Source organism: Pichia kudriavzevii, chromosome 5, assembly GCF_003054445.1.
Source record: "Pichia kudriavzevii chromosome 5, complete sequence".
In the NCBI taxonomy this organism is placed as follows: domain Eukaryota; kingdom Fungi; phylum Ascomycota; class Pichiomycetes; order Pichiales; family Pichiaceae; genus Pichia; species Pichia kudriavzevii.
The window spans coordinates 596,936-615,761 of NC_042510.1; the positions used below are offsets into that span (position 1 = coordinate 596,936).

General features: G+C 39.3%; 10 protein-coding genes across 10 annotated transcripts; 5 read left to right on the forward strand and 5 right to left on the reverse strand.

Moving 5' to 3' along the window:
- Positions 1-14: 14 nt before the first annotated feature.
- Positions 15-4,286, reverse strand: C5L36_0E02880 (uncharacterized protein; the record flags this gene model as incomplete). The annotated part of the gene is made up of 1 exon (XM_029467842.1): positions 15-4,286. The coding sequence occupies one exon, from the start codon at positions 4,284-4,286 to the stop codon at positions 15-17; it is 4,272 nt and encodes a 1,423-aa protein (XP_029323702.1).
- Positions 4,287-4,630: 344 nt separating this feature from the next.
- C5L36_0E02890 (uncharacterized protein) lies at positions 4,631-5,377 on the forward strand (the record flags this gene model as incomplete). Its single annotated transcript, XM_029467843.1, has 1 exon — positions 4,631-5,377. The coding sequence occupies one exon, from the start codon at positions 4,631-4,633 to the stop codon at positions 5,375-5,377; it is 747 nt and encodes a 248-aa protein (XP_029323703.1).
- A 1,165-nt stretch (positions 5,378-6,542) lies between these two features.
- On the forward strand, positions 6,543-8,576 carry C5L36_0E02900 (uncharacterized protein; the record flags this gene model as incomplete). The annotated part of the gene is made up of 1 exon (XM_029467844.1): positions 6,543-8,576. The coding sequence occupies one exon, from the start codon at positions 6,543-6,545 to the stop codon at positions 8,574-8,576; it is 2,034 nt and encodes a 677-aa protein (XP_029323704.1).
- Positions 8,577-8,909: 333 nt separating this feature from the next.
- On the forward strand, positions 8,910-10,394 carry C5L36_0E02910 (uncharacterized protein; the record flags this gene model as incomplete). Its single annotated transcript, XM_029467845.1, has 1 exon — positions 8,910-10,394. The coding sequence occupies one exon, from the start codon at positions 8,910-8,912 to the stop codon at positions 10,392-10,394; it is 1,485 nt and encodes a 494-aa protein (XP_029323705.1).
- A 107-nt stretch (positions 10,395-10,501) lies between these two features.
- C5L36_0E02920 (uncharacterized protein) lies at positions 10,502-11,197 on the reverse strand (the record flags this gene model as incomplete). Its single annotated transcript, XM_029467846.1, has 1 exon — positions 10,502-11,197. The coding sequence occupies one exon, from the start codon at positions 11,195-11,197 to the stop codon at positions 10,502-10,504; it is 696 nt and encodes a 231-aa protein (XP_029323706.1).
- Positions 11,198-11,505: 308 nt separating this feature from the next.
- C5L36_0E02930 (uncharacterized protein) lies at positions 11,506-11,937 on the reverse strand (the record flags this gene model as incomplete). The annotated part of the gene is made up of 1 exon (XM_029467847.1): positions 11,506-11,937. One exon carries the CDS (start codon positions 11,935-11,937, stop codon positions 11,506-11,508), a length of 432 nt encoding a protein of 143 aa, XP_029323707.1.
- A 107-nt stretch (positions 11,938-12,044) lies between these two features.
- C5L36_0E02940 (uncharacterized protein) lies at positions 12,045-12,644 on the forward strand (the record flags this gene model as incomplete). Its single annotated transcript, XM_029467848.1, has 1 exon — positions 12,045-12,644. The coding sequence occupies one exon, from the start codon at positions 12,045-12,047 to the stop codon at positions 12,642-12,644; it is 600 nt and encodes a 199-aa protein (XP_029323708.1).
- Positions 12,645-12,696: 52 nt separating this feature from the next.
- C5L36_0E02950 (uncharacterized protein) lies at positions 12,697-13,131 on the reverse strand (the record flags this gene model as incomplete). The annotated part of the gene is made up of 1 exon (XM_029467849.1): positions 12,697-13,131. One exon carries the CDS (start codon positions 13,129-13,131, stop codon positions 12,697-12,699), a length of 435 nt encoding a protein of 144 aa, XP_029323709.1.
- Positions 13,132-13,418: 287 nt separating this feature from the next.
- C5L36_0E02960 (uncharacterized protein) lies at positions 13,419-15,887 on the reverse strand (the record flags this gene model as incomplete). Its single annotated transcript, XM_029467850.1, has 1 exon — positions 13,419-15,887. One exon carries the CDS (start codon positions 15,885-15,887, stop codon positions 13,419-13,421), a length of 2,469 nt encoding a protein of 822 aa, XP_029323710.1.
- A 764-nt stretch (positions 15,888-16,651) lies between these two features.
- Positions 16,652-18,700, forward strand: C5L36_0E02970 (uncharacterized protein; the record flags this gene model as incomplete). The annotated part of the gene is made up of 1 exon (XM_029467851.1): positions 16,652-18,700. The coding sequence occupies one exon, from the start codon at positions 16,652-16,654 to the stop codon at positions 18,698-18,700; it is 2,049 nt and encodes a 682-aa protein (XP_029323711.1).
- Between the last annotated feature and the right edge of the window lie 126 nt (positions 18,701-18,826).

Here is an 18,826-nt window from a genome sequence, read left to right on the forward strand (position 1 = left end):
ACAGGGTCTTTTATTTACAACTCATCATGCTCTAAATCCTCCTTTAATACCTCAGTGCTACCAGAAAACAATATCATGTTCTCTTGGTCCAGCTCAACCCATTCTTGGATTTGCCTTTTGGCCCTGTTTAGTTTTGGTTCTTTTGTTTGTGGGTTATTACAAAGATCAATGGTTTTAGCATCCTTTAGCGTGTCATTAGAACACCATGTTTCACACCACAACCATTCTTGAGATAAGGAGTATATCTTCAGGTGCGGTTGTAATAAATTTGGTAAGTCCTGATCTAAGTTACTTAAAGATTCTGGATCCTTTGATAAATACTGGTACTGTTGCCTTAAAATGTTACCACCGGCCACTTCTCTTAATTTCTCTAGGTCAACAACATATAATGCACTAATGTGATACTTGTACTTAAGCCCTAAAAATTCTTTCCAGTATCCAGTTTTCCAGAAACGGAAGCTTTCCATCTCCTTCTTTGAGTCACACATCGGGACATAACCATACGGTGCACCTTCTAAATCAATATCCACAAGCTCTTTTAAATCTGCCCTGACAATTTGATCCGCATCGACATAAATAACTTTCTTGAGATCTTGAGGAAATAACAAATCAAGGAAAAGAATTTTGTAACCCCAAATGGTGCGTTGCCTCTCACGTTGCGAATCTAGCCACACTGGCCATTTATACATGATTAATTCATAGTCAAACCCATATTTTTCAGATAATAACGGAAGTTTTTTCTTGAAATCAGGAGACATGTAGTTTTCGATAAACCAGAATTTTACTGAACTGTTTGTATTTTTCATCACAGACGATACCATAACACCTAAAAATCTCTCATACAAATGACCAGACGCAATAGAAAAGATATTAATATCTGCTTGGGTAGGCTTAATAAATGAATAAATAAAATCCATGGTTTCAAAGAAGTAAGCATACATTTTCTCGCTGAAGGCTTTTACACCAGTTTCATTCAGGGGGTTAACTAAACTGATCGATTCCATCAACCATCTCTTCTGAACATCCAGGTCAATAATCGTACCATCAAGTTCAATAACGCTGATAGTTTTGACCTCTTCTGTCATCATATAAACCAATGAACCTTTTGTGTAGTCTTTGATTTTGATAGTCCACGTACCTGGGTTCGCTTTTAGTTGGAAATAAGTGTTTGCCAATACGGTCGTTTCATACTTGGAAGGACCGCTTATCTCTAATGGTAAACCGGTAGCATCATTTGAAGTATAACCTTCAACAAGAATATTTTCAAGCAGGAATTCCCCGAATGCGGATTTGGAATCAGTAAGATCAAGCATCAAGTTGTCGAGATCGGTAGAGGCGTTGTTGATAGAAACAAGCCATCTTTGTGTTTCGTGCAACTCAACATTAAACAATGTTTTCTCAGGCACCTTTTCAAATCTTATTTTCTCTGAAACTTGGTTAACATCAGTATTCACCAATTCCTTGTAAAACCTATTAATTGGTAAAATATCAACGGACCTTTTAGGTCTTAAATGTACCTTTAGTGTGATAAATGATTCTTTCTCGAACAGTGGGATGAAAGAAACTAGTTCCTGGGCATACTCAGAAACTGGGTCAATTAAAATGTCGACTTCAATCAGTTCATCTTTAGCTTGTTTGATAATAGTGTTTTCTTCGGAAAACTTGTATCTGTGAAAACGTGGGATGTTACTTGCAGAGTAAGGTTCCGGAGCAGGGAAAAAATAAGTATAAGAGACAACCCATGCAAAATGCTGAAATCTGTCATACTCATTCTTGAAAGGGACGTTATAGTCAAATTCGTTCTCCAATTCTTTCAAAACGTTCAATCTAGAAGCACACTCATAGTGAACAAGGGATTCAATAGAATGCACATCCATAAAGTTTTTTATTTGTACTTTCCTTCCTGCAACCACTATATATGCATTGAGATATTCTTTCTCAAAATTGAGTCCAAACATTTCCTTGCAAAAACGGACATAGTCTCTGATTTTGTAATTATCCTCAGTATCAGATTCCACTAGAGTGGAAAGAAAGCTAATCTTTTCTTCAACAGTTTGAAGTTGCAGTAATTTCTTGAAATCTTTGGTTGGAGTGACATCCGAAATAACGATCTTAATACCTTCGTTAGTTTGCGAGTATCTTAATACTTCTTCAACTTGCCTTATGTATTCGGTGTTGAAAAACGAGCCTAATAGATTGATTGTGATAGGCGCTTGTCCAGGAATGATTGGCTTCTCAATTATCAGCCTGTCGGTAGAAAACCAGTGTTTTGAGGCAATAATTGAGGGAGGCTTAATGAAATTACCCTTAATTTGTGAAATTCTTTCGGGAACTATGTTGGTGTCCTTCGAGTGTACTGAGTCTTTTCTCAAAAACTCAGAGTAGGTTTCTCCCTCACCTATTTGACTCTTCATGTCATAGAGATACAACATATCGTCAAATACATTGTTAAGTGCGTCCACCACCTTATGAAAACCGAAAACTACTCCATTACTGAATATTGTTGGCATCTCATGATCGATACCAAAATTTTTGTAGAACAAGCCAAGCTTTTCAAGCCTTTCTTTGAGTAGGGGTTCTTCCAATTGCGAAAAATTATCAGGAGGGTGATGATTTTCACCGGCAAGAGAACTTCTCAATGTAATCAAATATTTAAAGGCACCTTCCCGACCATCTTCTGCATAGGCTGAATATAATTGAGATGTAATTTTTTCGTTCAGCTCATTTGAGGTTGATAGAGGAACAACTCCAAATTGAATAGGAAAGGCTTCAATAAACATTGTCCGTAGAAAACTGATAAGGTTTTCTAGCTTTTCAAGGTCGGTTAAGTCGATAATAAATATCATTTGATGAATGTTCTCTTTTGCTCTAGGTAATTCATTAACATCTGGTTTCTTGATATATGCATCAATAGTGGAATCAAATAGTGAATACTTATAATCTTCCTCAATATTGTTCAAATATACTACCAAATCATCATACCTTGAAAAGTTAAATCTTCTTTTAGTCGATGCAAAATATGGTGAAATCATCTGCGCAAACCGTGACATCAATGTTCTTGCATCATCGTAATGAATATCAATAGCTTGAAGAAGCTTTATAAATGAAACCTCTCGCTTGATGGCCCTAAATATCTCAAAAAGATCTGTCTTTTCGACAGGCACCAAGGCATCATTAATATATATACCATTCTCGACAAATTTTCCATAATCTTCATCGGCTACACCAGCAACAGCTTTCAGTTCATCTTCAGAATAGCCGATTTTACTGATGGTTCTCGCATATTTTGGAAATTCGGCAAGTATAGTCATCAGATCTTTAAACTGGGATTTTGATTCACTAATTAATTTGGTAAATTTTAAACCAATCGTTGATAGATCTTCAAGGTCAACTTTCTGTACTTTTTCAAAATTGTGTCTGTAAATATCGGTGATATTCACCGTTTCATCCTTATTATTAGAACCAAGCTCAAGCAACTTACTTTCTTGTTCTTGCGTGAATCCACTATCGTCGATAGCAATATAGTCTGTCTTTTTCAAATTCAACGCTGCACCATATCCAGCCAATAATTCTGGCCGATTATCCGGATGGGTGTTGACGTACCTCCAAACAAGATTTAACTTGCCAGTGCCAGCAAATTGATACATGTTGAGAAACATTTTTCTAAACGTTTCATCTCTGTAATCACCATATATAATATACGAGGAAGGAGTAAACGTCGACCCTAGCCTCCTATCAAACGGGAGTTTGAAAGTATCAAAAATAAATGCATAATTAGCGTTTTGTAACATAAATGCAGCATCGGGATCGCAATAATGCTGTGGAGAGGGACCCAATGGCTCAAACAAAACCGCGTCAACGTCACATTCATGTGTGTCTTTCACAGAAGTATTATAATACTGGAAATGAGCATTGATTCTTGCAGTGGAGAGATGATTGGACAACTGAAGATTGAACATGTATTTCTCATAGTCACCATGCAAAAGTGACATTGCGTGGTTTAAGAAATCGGAATCCGAGACTTCTATATAATCCTCATCTGCATTGAATTCCCCATTGTCGTAGTCTGGCTCAATATTCAAGAGTTTAAGGACTAGAGGTTCGTATAGTGATTCATTTACTGAAGCTGCTGCTTCAAGAACGTTCAACTTGTAAGGTGTTCTATTCCAAGAAGCTGCTAGTGAAATATCCACGGCATTCTTAGGAGGTATTTCGGTTTCGGCAACGCATGCACCAATTATGCTGAGTAAAGCCAAGGAAAATGTGGCAAAATCTCCCAGTATCATTTTTCCAGTTGCTATCTCCTTGGGTTAAGAAGACTTAATGGAATGATATTGGAAAGAAAGAGCCAGTCTTTTATAAAAGACGGCAATTATTCAACTTCAAGTGGCACCTCCGAGGTCTTTCTAAGGGCTACCCGATTTGGACTTTTCGCTTTTCCCGCAAATTTGGTTCGATTTATTTTAGTTTTGTCTAGAGTTTTTTTTTTTTTAGAGAATTCGCACTAGTGACTGATTTGAGGAATGGCGTCTACCATAAAGGCAAAGGAGGAGAAGCAGTTACATACAGAGTAACTCAACGTCGGTTAAAATCGTTCCTTTATATTCAAAGAGAACAGAAACAGACAGAAATGATACAACAATCGGTGCGGACTACTTTAAGACAAAGACAACGTTTTTCTTCAAGATTTAACTTGTTGTCAAACACCAGATATCAGTCAAGTTCTTCAAATGCTAAGGTATTGCAAGAGAAAGAAGCAAAGTTACAGCAACTCCACAAGACACAGAAGGAGTTACAGAAGGCAAAACTTTTCAAACAGCAACAACAGAAGAAGATGTTGGCAGAGGAAAATGCTAATAGGAAAAGTACGGGAGTAGAGACGATCAAGCTGAAGAAGGGGTTTAGTAATGTCAACAAGGTTCCAGAGACACACAATTTGGAACCAAAGGATGTTCTACTTGACAGGCTGTACCAAGGATTCAACCCTCTTTTATCACCTATAAAACCTGCCTTAAAGAAAAAACAACCCAAGATTCTCGTTAATATCCTGGATGATTTACAACTTGACGACGACATGTTTGTTTCAGAAGAAGACGAGGTTATAGACTCCATGCTAGGTCCCAAACTAACGATTTCTAAGTACATTTTTGACAAGGATCCACAAGTAGAAGCTAAATTGAAGGAACTTGATGCAATGGATGCCGAGGAGGTCAACGGCGGCAGATCTTCAGCAGATATCGTGGCCGCTTCCTTCGAAGAGCGTGGCCATTCTGGCCAAAGAGGTAGAGGTAGATTAAGGGTGCAATTTAAGAGAAACTCCAAGACACCAGGACCGAAGTCTAAATCACAGAAGCCAAGCTCAGAAGGTGAAGAATAATTGTAAAGTTGTCTCCAGCTTGTTTCTTGTCGTTTTTTTTTGTTTTACAACCGAAATGAAGTCCTTTTCTACATATTGTAATAACTATTACCCAAAAATATCCTGTATGTAACCAATGTATAAGTCCACCTAACATTAAAGCAATAAATAATCTCCTCTTTTTCGTGTAAGTGATTCTTAGCTGAAAACCGTTAGTGTTTAAATACGGTAACAAGGTAGAACCTATAGACAGCCACAGGATCAGAGATCTACAAGAGTAGAGTGTTAGAACATGATACTGGTCTAGACGATAAAGTTTATGGTTGTTACATATAAAGAGTCTGTTCTATTATTCTCAAGTGAAAGCACACTGGGGAAGGGTAAGTGTTCCTGTGACGATTTTAATTAGACCTACTGAGATTTCTCCTTCCCTTGTGCTGCAATTGTAATTAGCATCTACTCTTCTAAGCTACCCAAGATAGTTAATCTTTACAAAAAAAGGCGTATTTATAGAATCCCTAATCTCGCATTTTTGAAATTAAGTTAGCTTATCCATCTACTGTAAATGGTATATAGTGGAGTTTGGTTCACTGTATGTCATTGTTGTTTGATGGACGCCACTGTCACGCCTTTATTTTTCGTCTTAGGGAGATAGACTCAGGTGGCACCTTGATCTATGTTCATCCTTAAACTACACCTATTTCAGAGTGAAAAAATGGCCACTGCTTCATGTCGGAGTTAAAGTTCTGGCTCCGGTCTCATCACATATTAAGTGCTTACACCGTGGTTGCGTCTCCAAATACATGTTCAACAACGGGTATCCGCCTCCCGCATATATAATTCCTAATAGCTCCCAAAGGGCTAACTCTGAGATGTCTATTATGTCTCTGCTGAACAGAGAAACCTTAAAAGGACTACTTTCCATACATGTACTCTGAACAATGTCTTCTCAATTGCGGGAAAAAAATAAGGTGTCAGAGTTCAATAGTTAGTTAATTGCTGGGTCAAATGTAGGCTTGCGCAAAGAAAAAAAAAAAAAATTACCAAGCCACTTTCGCTCGGAAGATCCTTTGTATACCAGGTTGGGCTATGTCTTTAATTATATATAGTATTACAGGTTTCTTCGATGTTTGACGCAAATTTGTTTATTTCATGTGGTTTTACCCAAACAGAAATAAAGTAAGATATGCTACATTTACTTGGCGCAGCAACCGTTTTGGTTTCGGTTGTATCTGCGTGGTCTCCAACAGACTCATATGCTCCAGGCATTGTTGAATGTCCTAGCTATCTCAATGACAAACATAACTCTACCCGTGCAGGTTTCCTTCGTAGAGCAGACGGGATTAGTGACGAAGAATTCGAATGGATTCAGCAAAAAGATGAATTGACGTTTGATCATTTAAGAACTTTCCTTGAAGGCACCGGCTTAAATGGGACAGAGTCGTTCTTGGATGACATTGCGTCCAACTCCTCGGCTAGAATCCCAAGAATCGGTCTAGCATTCTCTGGTGGTGGGTACCGGGCCATGTTGTGTGCTGCAGGTCAAATTTCAGGTTTGGATAACAGAACAAGAGGTGTAGATGAACATGGACTGCCCCTCTTGGATTCCGTTTCGTATATTGCAGGGTTGTCAGGAGGTTCCTGGTTTGTTTCCAGTTTGGTTTATAATAACTGGACCTCAGTTCAAGAAATCATAGATCAAAATGGCCAAGATGATGCAATCTGGAACTTAGAGCATACCATCATTACCCCGCATGGAGCTAACATTATTAAAGATGCCGCTTACTGGAAAACCCTGGATGACCAAATTGACGAGAAAAGAGATGCAGGTTTCAATGCGTCAATGACTGATCCTTGGGGCAGAGGTTTATCACACCAATTCTTTCCAGGATTGGAAGACTTTGGTGCTTCCATGACTTTCACTAGTTTAAGAAATTGGGATGTTTTCACCGAGCATGTTATTCCATTTCCAATTGTTGTTGCTGACGGTAGAGCACCCGGTACCTATATTGTCAACTTGAATTCCACTGTTTTCGAATTTAATCCTTTTGAAATGGGTTCTTGGGATACCTATCTAGAAACATTTGTTGATTTACATTATGTTGGTACTACAATGGATGGCGGTAAGGCTGCCGGCAATGGATCATGCTGGTCCGGGTTGGATAACACTGGGTTTGTTTTCGGTACCTCCTCGACTCTCTTCAACCAGTTCTTGTTACAAATCAACTCTACGGGTATTTCTGGTGTTGCATATGATGCGGCTGAGGCGGTCTTGAAGAAATTGTCAAAAAAAGAAAATGATATTGCCCCATGGTTCCCAAATCCGTTCTACAACTCTCCTTGGGGTAGCGCCAAAAACATGATTTCTGATCATGACTTGAATTTGGTGGATGGTGGTGAAGATAATCAAAATGTCCCACTCTCACCGCTCCTTGTTGAAGACAGGGGAGTTGATGTTATTTTCTCCTTTGATAATTCAGCAGATACTGATTTTTCATGGCCAAATGGTAGCTCTTTAGTTAACACATATGAAAGACAGTTTGTAAATGCTTCAGCAAACTTTGCTTTCCCATATGTTCCAAGTACGGATACTTTCTTGCACAATAACTTAACGGCTAAGCCAACATTCTTTGGCTGTTATGCTTCCAACTTGACTGACTTGATGAAAGAAGTTGATACCGAGTACGTCCCGCCATTGGTTATCTATATTGCCAACCGTCCATGGACGTACAGCTCCAACACTTCTACCTTTAAGTTATCATACGACGATGATGAGAAGTTGGCAATGATTGAAAATGGATTTGCTGTGTCTACATTTAATAACTTAACTATCGATAAAGATTTTAAGAAATGTATTGGCTGTGCGATTTTGCAAAGATCAAAGGAAAGACAAGGTGTTCCAATTGGCGATGAGTGTAAGGCCTGTTTTGACGAGTATTGCTGGGACGGATCAACCTACACTTACGAAGATGATTCTTATCCTGATGCTTTCACTGATACTGGTGTCTATAATTCTAGTGTCAATCAAGCCAACCCACAAGAAGTTCAAGATGTGAAGACTTCTACTGACTCGACTGCTACTGAGTCAACTTCTGCTATGTCAACAGGTACTGTTTCTTCAATCAGTTCGACTCATAAGAATGATGCAGGCGTGGTCCAAAATGTTTCTCCATGGGTCCACTTGTTGACCACGATTCTAGGTTACTGCGCATTCTTGTAGAATCCATGAACCCTTCATTTATTTATTTTTTTAATTTTGTTATTGTATCTTTCTAGAACGTAAGAAAAGAATATCATTGTCTTTGTATGACTTGGTCTTGAACTAATGGGGAAGTCTCGGTGGCTGGTTTTTTTTTTTTTTTTTTTGACAAAAATACTCTGTATTGACAAGATGATCCAAGAATAAACATGTAAATAAGCTTATCTTCACGTGTTTGTGTAATCGATCAAATTACAGTTTTTGAGGGTCTCTTTTTCATCCATAGTATAATAACACTGGAAGTCTTTTATCAAAGAAAGAAGCTCACTGTTAACTAAATACCAGGTTTTTAGAATGTCAGAGTTTACAACATCTGTGATAGGAGAAGCTAAAAGCACACAAAAGGAAATTTTACATAACACCCTAGTGGTGGTGGTAACTAAAGCACATGGATTAAGAAATGTTCTAAAGATGGATAAGCAGTCTCCATTCATAACCATGCGTATACAGAATCAAGAGGAATCAACAAAGGTTGTTCCAAGAGGAGGACAAAACCCAGGTTTCAACGATGACCTTTGGTTCAACTTGGATGGGGTAGAAGACAAAACATTATATATCAACGCATATCATCAGAAAAAAAATGATGCCAAGTTGATTGCTAGTGGAGAAGTTGATTTCACTCCTGCGTTGAAGAAAAGTATAGAAGAAGGTTATGATGGATGGTTCGACGTTTATTGGGAGGGTAAAGAAGCAGGAAAGCTCTACTTGGAAATAACGTATTACCCAAAGAAAGACGAACTTCCGAACAATACAGTGAATTTTGCAAGGAAAAGCGCTCAATCTAAGAATGTGACGTTGAAATCAGATTCCCATGGTGTTTTCAAAAATTCTCCAATAGATATAAATGATACCAAAATAGATAATGGATTGCCCGAACTAGGAGAATCTATGAGTAAGCTGAAAAGCAAGAAGAGAAGCCCTCATAGATTTGCACTGAAGAGCTCTCCGCTACGAACTTCGCCCACAAGAAGCTCATCAGTTTTAGATTCACCAAGAAGTGATTCTTCACCAGCAAGACCCTCAACAGGCAATACCTTGATGTCATATTTAGACAAAACTATGAAGTGGCCGCTATTTAATAATCTTGGTTTAGGATATGGGGACTCAGATAGCAGAAAACATGACGAATTTGAAAAAATGGCGGAGGCCCAGACTAAACTCAAATTAAAAAGTCCCGAATTGATGTCCGAAAGACCCAAAAATTTGTTCAGTTCATATTACGAGACTGAATCGGATGACAATAGCCTTCCAGATGCAGATGAATACTATAAACAAAGCGTCCGATCAAGACAAGAACAAATATTCAAAAGCGATAATGAACGAATGGTATCTTTGAACACCTCTCGTAGTGACGAAAGTGATGATTCTGAGGAAGAAATCACATTAGGACAAAGTATAGAGATAAAGCCACATCGGGTGCAAAGGCACCAAACGGAGCCGATACTACCATTCAAAACTTCGGCAAGATCCAACGCCTTTACACTAGATGATGCGGAGATGAGACGAAGTTACCAATCAAAAAAGCTTCCAGACATTATTAATGATAGCGATGATTCGAATGATGAAGATATACCCCCTGCTCCCCCAAAACACTTAATGTCAGTAGGCCCTTTGTTTGACGGTAGGAAGTCCAGTAGAATGAGTAACTTTGCTAGAGATGAACACAGACCAATAGAAACATCAAACGGACGCTCGATCATATACAGCGAAACGTCGCCTGAAAAGATCACAAGTTGGTATGAAAGACGTAAAACTAATAGACGTCAACAAAAGAGTTAACCTGTTGATATTGATACTTCTGGATAAATAAGTAAACAACATAGATGCGTATACAGTATAGATTCACAATTAATTTTGTATATAAAAGGTGTGGCTTTTTTTCTTGTCTAAAATGCTGCCTCGTCATCGCCATCCACGTCGCCTTCATCAAAGTCGTCACCATCATCAAAATATTTTTCCGCATTGTAATCATCATCATCATCGTCATCGAATTCATCGTCCATGTTATCTTCCTCATCTTGATTATCTTCTTCTACATCATCATCATTGTTATTTGCGGCAACTTCGTTCAACCTTTCCATTATCTCCTTTTGTCTCTGCTCTGCATTCTTAATTAGTTTATCAATATCTGTACCAAACCTCGAGCCTTTCCTATATTTCGAAACATTTAAAGATTTCTTGCCACTTTTGGAACTTATGACACTTTGGAGTTCATCTGGAAAAAACTTTTCTATGAAGGGATGATCTTTGATAGATCTACCTATCTGTATTTTTTTCCTATACTTATCCGAATATCTCTTCAGTCCATCATTTACACCACCTTCTAAATATGCAATGTTTTTCTTTTGGCGCCCGCTATTCCCTTGTTCTTGAGCCAAGCTCTTCAAGTTACCGGTGTAAAAAGAGGAGTCTTTCATTATGCTTGTGAGGCTTAAAAACTGTTGATAATTTTCTACTTCTATTTTAGTTGGTTCGCCATTAACTGGCATTGGAAACTCCAACTCATTTATTGAGTTCTGGGTAATATCTGCCCAGTCAAGCCCAAAAGGCAAAAGTTGTCTTTGGCCACCCTTGAAACTCATGCTTGTATGTACACACTATTGTATTCAGCAAAAAACAACTTTTCTGATGAAATTGCTTTTATGCTTGATTTAAAATTTATAGTAATGTAAAAAAAAAGTGCAAAAAACATGCACTCGGTAGAAAAATATATACTTACGTAAGCAACCTTTGTATCTGATCTGATGTTGATTTACTTCTTAGGATTGGATGGCTATGAAAACTTAATCATAACCATGTGGACTATATAAATTTAGTATTACAATTAATGGAAATGTTAGGAGGGAATGCGATACTTCTTTCTCCCGCAATTAACAAAGGAAAGAGTGCATCAATCTTGCAAAAACTCATTAATTTCTTCGTCACTGTCGTAACCCTTTTGCAATTTTGACTGTGCTTCGATTGCTGCTCTTTCAATTTCTTGCTCAAATAGTGCCTTCTGTTTGGCCACTTTTCTCCTGGTCGCCTTACCCCAACCCCAGGCTTTCTCACTCTTACCAATACCTTCATGTTCAGCAAATAAATCTTCATTTGCAGCTCTCTCAATTTCTCCTGTCGGATCATTTATGAGCTTCTCCTCCCTCATCTGTTTATCCCTGATAATTTGTTCCTTCAGTTGTTTTTGCTTTAAATAGTCGGAGACTCTATTCCTTAGAAAAATATAGCCTCCAATGATGATTACCAAACGAATGAATTTGTAGGCATCTAAATCCCCAAAAACCCTGGTTTGGATCCTCTCAGCAAATCCGATAACAAGATCCATGTTAGAGTCAGCACCTCGAATAGATTTATAGGGAACAAAAGAGGGTAACTAACACAAAAACGGGTCTCCTTCAAAAGAAGTGGAGAAAATATGCCTGTGGCAATAAAATGGAAATTTATCAACAACTGGGAAATTCCACGCAAAGTTTACGTAATCGCACTGAGTATGGCCAACAAAATAATGCCACTACGGGTTACGCTTTTGACGGGAACTTATCCGCAGGAGCGAACGACATTAGACAGGGAGAGATGACAGCTGGCAAGAACAACAAAATAACAAGTAATCCGGTGAAAATATCCAAAAGATCATCCCCCCCTAAAGGATTTTTAAAGATACAGCCAACGCTAAAAAAATTTGAAGACAAACTAAAGGAATTAGAGTCTGAAGAACATAGTTCGGCACGTCCAAAACATGAGCTACACTGGGACTTACACCGTATAAATCATCAGAAAAGTCGGTATGTCTATTCTTTATACTATCAACGAAGACTTATTGATAAACAACTTTATCTATGGCTATTAAAACACAGGTTTGCCAATGGTCAGCTTATTGCTAAATGGAGGAAACAAGGATATGAGACCCTCTGTTGTTTGGAATGCATCGGCGAAACTGTCTGCGTTTGCAGAGTTCCGAAAAGCGTACGGAAAACTGATCCTGACTTTAGGTGTGTCAAATGTGGATGTAGAGGATGTGCAAGTAGTGATTAGCTTATTATACATAGTTATTTCTTGATCTGTTTATAGATAATGTACCATAAAATCAAATTACGAAGTCGAAATGCTCCCCCTTGGTGTTGATTATCTCAAAACCATCTAAAGGCTCAAACGCCACAATTAATCTACCAATAATAACCACTTTATCCAATTTCTCAACTTGTGCTTCGCCCTCTGAGATGTACTCAGGAGTTGTAACTTCAGCATTCTCAATGACAATATTCATCAATTGATCATAACCTGTGAGGGTGCCCTGAACTTGTCTACCAGATGCAATTTTCACGCTAACCTGCTTGTTTAATATAGGTTTCAAATCCATTATTGGGCCTCTCTTTGGAGCATATGCATTCTTCTTTTGCTGACGATTACGTTTTTGCGTGGATTGGTCGGTGTTTTGGTTTTGTTCATGGCTTTGTTGCTGTTCACCTTGTTGGGAATTTTGAGCATCCATCACTTTAACAGGATTGTCAGTTTCAGACATTGCAGCTAAAGAAGGAATAACAGTCAGTACACAGAGTGTTTCCGTTGCTTACTTATCAACTACCTTCTAGGTCTATCAAGTTTCAAAAATAAGTATAGTCTGTAATGTTCCCCATTGAATTTTACGTTATTATCTCGCCATCATGATTTTCTCAACTGGAAAATCTTGTAATAAAAGTGGCAACTTTATTTTTTTATCACCCCTGCACAATGATGTTTGACCTTGCTTTTCATACGAATGGCCGGCTTCTTCTTCGCCTTATTGTAGTTACCTACCAATCTATAAATTTACACATTTTCGAAAAAATATGTGCTACATTCATTCCTTTCGATGGCTGGTGGAACTGCATTTTTACTGTCTGTGCCACGTCCATTGCTTTTAGGATATAACATATTATCCTTCCACTCGTTTACTGTATTGATCATGCCAGTAGGTCCATCATAGTAACCGCTTTCCGTTTCGTTCAACCAAGCACCATCGTTAATTGCAGACGAAGTACCAGAATATACTGAGACGGCTTCATGCTCATTTACTTCTCCATTGGGGGTGTCCTTATAATGCTGTGATAACTCAGACCCCTTTGTGCGAGTAACCTCTTTATCTTCGTTATGTCTGGCTTTACAGTCGGGATCGGAGGGAGATGGAGATGAAGAATCTGAGAAGATTTTCTTTAGTCTGCATGGTGTATGGACTGTATTTTGCTTGAGGTATTCACGGTCTATGACCTTGCCAAGTTGGGAATTCAGGTGCTTGAGTTCTGCTTCGTCCAACTCGATGTTGTCATCTATTTTTTTCTTGTACTCCCATTGTTCTAGATCCGCCCCCTTGAAACAATCGTTGCTGAAATGGGTTTCAACCAAATGGTCGATAACCCCCCATCCGTATGCATTTGCAAATCTTCTTCGGACAATCATATTATTATGTGCATCGGGCTGTAAGTTGACTAAAACCTTTTTCCAGGTCATTCCTTGATGCCATCTCCTGGCGATTTTTTCCTCAAAAAATCGGTGCCTTTTATTCTGTGTTAAATGTGATATAATCACATTTTTGGATAATACCGTATGAGATTTCGGGATCATATCGGGAGTGTAAATCTTATCATGGAGTATGACATTATCACGGCTCTTAGGGTCGTTGATATACTTAGGAGAGGGAGATGGAGGCAGCAAAACTTTTCTAAGAGAAGACAGTACAGAGGATCTTGGAATTGGCGTCATCGATTCCCGGGTTAGATCTAATCGGCCATTGTCATTTTCTGGCACGGTGTCTTCTGTTGTTTGGAAATAGTTGTACTTTTGAGTTGTTTTGGAGGCTTGCATGTTGGGGAAACAAAACCCAAGTGTTGATTGAAACTTGGATTTGATTGAAGATGCCAAGTTGGTACCAACTTCAATATTTTCAGCGTTATCCATTTCCTTGTTCATCTCCACTGGAATTTCACCTGTTTCATTCATATCGTTTCTCTTCATATTGGAGCTATCCCCATTATGTAGAGTTTCGTAAATTTTTGTTAAAGCCTTCCAGTCAAGGTATAACAGAGCACTCGTCCTCAATGGTACAATACCATCATTCAAAACATTAGCATACACTGTTCTTCTCTTGAAGCGTTTCAAGATCTTCCTTGTTGGTTCTGAGGGTAGCAAGAGCAGTAAGGGCTCAGCACCATCCAAGTTCAAATCCTGACCAGTTTTGCCCACGATACCGAACTTCAAAAACACCTTGACATAAGCGGGATTTTCGTTTGAGATTCCCAATAGCGGGGAAGCCAGTGTAATGAAATTCTCCGGGGCAATATTTTGGAAAAACTCAGGATAGTTGTAGTTAATGTAGGAAATTGCAAACGTTTGAACGGGCCCACCCAATGAATGCGCAATAAACGAAACCTTTTTAACTTTGGATACATCTAGCCCTTTTAATGACTCATTGACAACAAATTCGGCCAATCTTCTACCAAGGTACTTTATCCCCCGTTCTGTTTTGCAAACGTTTCCAAAATATCCTCGTATGACGATATTTTCACCGGTACTTGAAGCCATTTCTTCAATCTGTTCCTTCATATAGAACAAATCGGCAGAAGTATTGGAGTGTAATCCATGGGTCAGTATGACCAAATGGATGGGATCCGTAGAAGATTGAGGAGGTTTGTTCCATATATCCAATGTTGTTAGGTGTTGTATGTGTAAACATTGTGGATAATAATTTGAGTTTTTCAGGTGGTTCACGGAGGAGCTCGAGAGGGCAGCCTCTGATTTAGCAATGACTATCTCAAAGTTGATCTCTGCTGAGGTGCTGAATACAATCTGAGATATAACATCCACGTACCATGTATACTTATCCTTCAATCTGTTGAGTGTCAGTCTATGGACCAAGGAGTTCCCCGGGATGATATTTGGATCGTAGACAGGTTGATCATCCGAAACAAAACATTTCTTCTTATGGGTGTATTCCTGCGAGCGTATATCACAGTAGAGCATATATGGGCCTGTCAAGAGGGCCGAATTCATGAGAACGTTTTCCGTATTCTTTATTTTGATGTAAAGATGTGATCCCAATTCTTTGGTGATGTCCGTTGGAGTGTAGGTGATTATGAACCGATGAACATCCCCCACATGTAAGGCCTGCGTGTTTCTATAGAGAACGTCAAGAGGTGTCTCCATCCCCGTATCTGTTGTCAATGTCTCCGTCTCCGTCACCATTGCCGTTGCCGTTACTGTTGCCGTCACCTCCCCCCTCTCTGTTTCTCTCTTTAGAGCCATTGTAATGGCGTCTCTAAGATTCTACAGTGTTATTTCTCGTTTATACGAGCCGTCCCAACATTTGTTCTCAAATCCATGTCCCCATCCAAACAATAATACATGCTCTCTCAGATATCCCTACAAGACCCACTCAGTCACGTGGTTGGCACGTGATTTGCACGTGACCTATTTTTCCAACATATATTTTCCAAGCGTTTCGCTCGTTCTGTGACCATTCTGGGCCAGCCACCTCTAATAACAGGAGCAATACATTCTAATTGAAGAAGGAAGGAAGGAAATGGGAAGGAAAAAAAAAAAAAAGAAAAAAACACATAAAAGAGGCAGCGCGGAAACGCCGTTACCGGACACTCCGGCAATCTCCTCCTAAAAAAAACCCACCAGGGTTTCTCTCATGGTGTCAAGCCGCCAGCGGCGCCGGCGCCGCATCCCCGAGACAGGAAAAAATTAAAAAAAAAGTTTTCGTTTATTTCTTTTCTTTTTTTTTTTTTAATTTTTTCAATGGTTTTCGGTTTCGCCAATGTTTTTTTCTAGCTCGAATTTTCGCTATGTACATGTATTGAGAATAGGTTTGACTCATTTCATGAGAAGTTGCCGCATCTGGGGGTTCATCCTTAAAGACTCCCTGACAGGCACTTTTCATTAAATGACGAAATTTCTCTAGTTTTTGTTTTTGCTGCTTCTTTCCATTCTTTTTCCTTCCTCCCACAGTAATCCACACTCTTTGTCTCTATCTAAGCTTCCCATTAAGAGATACAGTTGTCAGCATGTTATCCAGATCTTTTGCAAAGTCGGCTACACGGTTCCCGGCAGCTTCAAGGACAGCTCTCTCCATGAGATCAACTGCAAAGACATTTTTAAATTCCAAACATATTCCATACTATTCCATCTCTGCAGCACGTTTCAAATCCTCCGCTTCGACAATTGTAAGAGAGGCCCCAGCACCTGCTTTCAATCAAGAATTGGATGACACTACAGGGAACGTGTCTAACTCCAACGGCGATTTTGACTCTTCTCTGATTGGTAAAACTGGTGGTGAAATTTTCCATGAAATGATGGTCCGCCATGGCGTTGACACGGTCTTTGGTTACCCAGGTGGTGCAATTTTGCCTGTCTATGACGCCATTTATAATTCTGATAAATTCAGATTTGTCTTGCCCCGTCATGAACAAGGTGCAGGTCATATGGCTGAAGGTTACGCTAGAGCTTCAGGTAAACCTGGTGTGGTTTTGGTCACTTCCGGACCCGGTGCAACAAATGTCATCACTCCCTTGGCCGACGCCTTGGCCGATGGTATTCCTTTGGTTGTCTTCACTGGCCAAGTTCCAACTAGTGCCATTGGTACAGACTCTTTCCAAGAAGCCGATGTTGTTGGTATCTCTAGATCGTGCACTAAATGGAACGTCATGGTCAAGAATGTCGCAGAACTCCCAAGGAGAATCAACGAAGCTTTTGAAATAGCAACTACAGGTAGACCAGGCCCGGTTTTGGTTGACCTTCCAAAGGACGTCACAGCAGCCGTACTTAAACATGCCATTCCTTTATCTTCGTCCATTCCAAAGAAAACCATCCCTGCTTTATCCAAATCAGTCTCTACTCAATACACTGTCGAATGCATTGAACGTGCCGTTGAATTGTTGAAGAAGGCAAAGAAGCCAATCATTTATGCCGGTGCAGGTGTCCTCAGTTCCGATGACGGACCAAAGAAATTAAAGGAATTGGCCGATAAGGCTTGTATACCAGTGACTACCACCTTACAAGGTTTGGGATGCTTTGACCAGAACGACCCTAAATCTCTCGATATGTTGGGTATGCATGGATCTGGTGTTGCCAACATGGCAATCCAAAATGCCGATTTGATCATTGCACTGGGTGCCAGATTTGATGACAGAGTTACTGGTAACATTGCGAAATTTGCACCTCAAGCTAAATTGGCTGCTCAAGAAGGTAGGGGTGGTATTGTACATTTCGAAATCTCCCCTAAGAATATCAACAAGGTTGTCGAGGCAACTGAAGCAATCGAAGGTGACGTTACTGAAAATTTGGAACTATTCAACAAATTAGCACCTCAAATGGAATCACGTCCAGAATGGTTTAGATTAATTGACGAATGGAAGGAGAAATACCCTTACTCTTACCAAATGGAAACTCCAGGTTCTTTGATTAAACCTCAAACCCTTCTGAAGACCATCTCTGCAGAAGCTCATAAAACTGGCAAGGAAGTCATTGTCACAACCGGTGTCGGCCAACACCAAATGTGGGCCGCCCAACACTTCACATGGACTAAGCCAAGAACCTTCATCACTTCTGGTGGATTAGGTACCATGGGTTATGGTTTGCCTTCAGCAATCGGTGCTCAAGTTGCTAAGCCAGATGCGTTGGTCATCGATATTGACGGTGATGCTTCATTCAACATGACTTTGATGGAACTATCCTCAGCTATTCAAGCAAACACCCCTGTCAAAATTTGTGTTTTAAACAACGAGGAACAAGGTATGGTCACTCAATGGCAGTCTCTCTTTTATGAACATAGGTATTCCCACACCCATCAGTCAAACCCAGACTTTATGTTACTAGCTCAATCTATGGGCCTCAACGGCGTTAGAGTGACCAAACAAGAAGAAATGATTCCAGGTATTCGAGAATGGCTAAGTACAGAAGGTCCTTGTCTTCTTGAAGTATATGTCGAGAAGAAGGTTCCAGTCCTTCCAATGGTGCCTGCTGGTAAGGGTCTAGACGAGTTCATATTCTTTGATCCTGAAGTCGAAAAGCAACAAGCCGAACTAAGACATAAAAGAACCGGAGGTAAACACTGAATTCAATCACATTCAATTACAAGGTTGCAAAAAAAGAGGAGAAAGCTACAACGTTGTACATAAGTTTTTTTTTTTTTTTGTTTTTTGATATTACCAATTACCTGAATAGATAGGTATAAATTTACA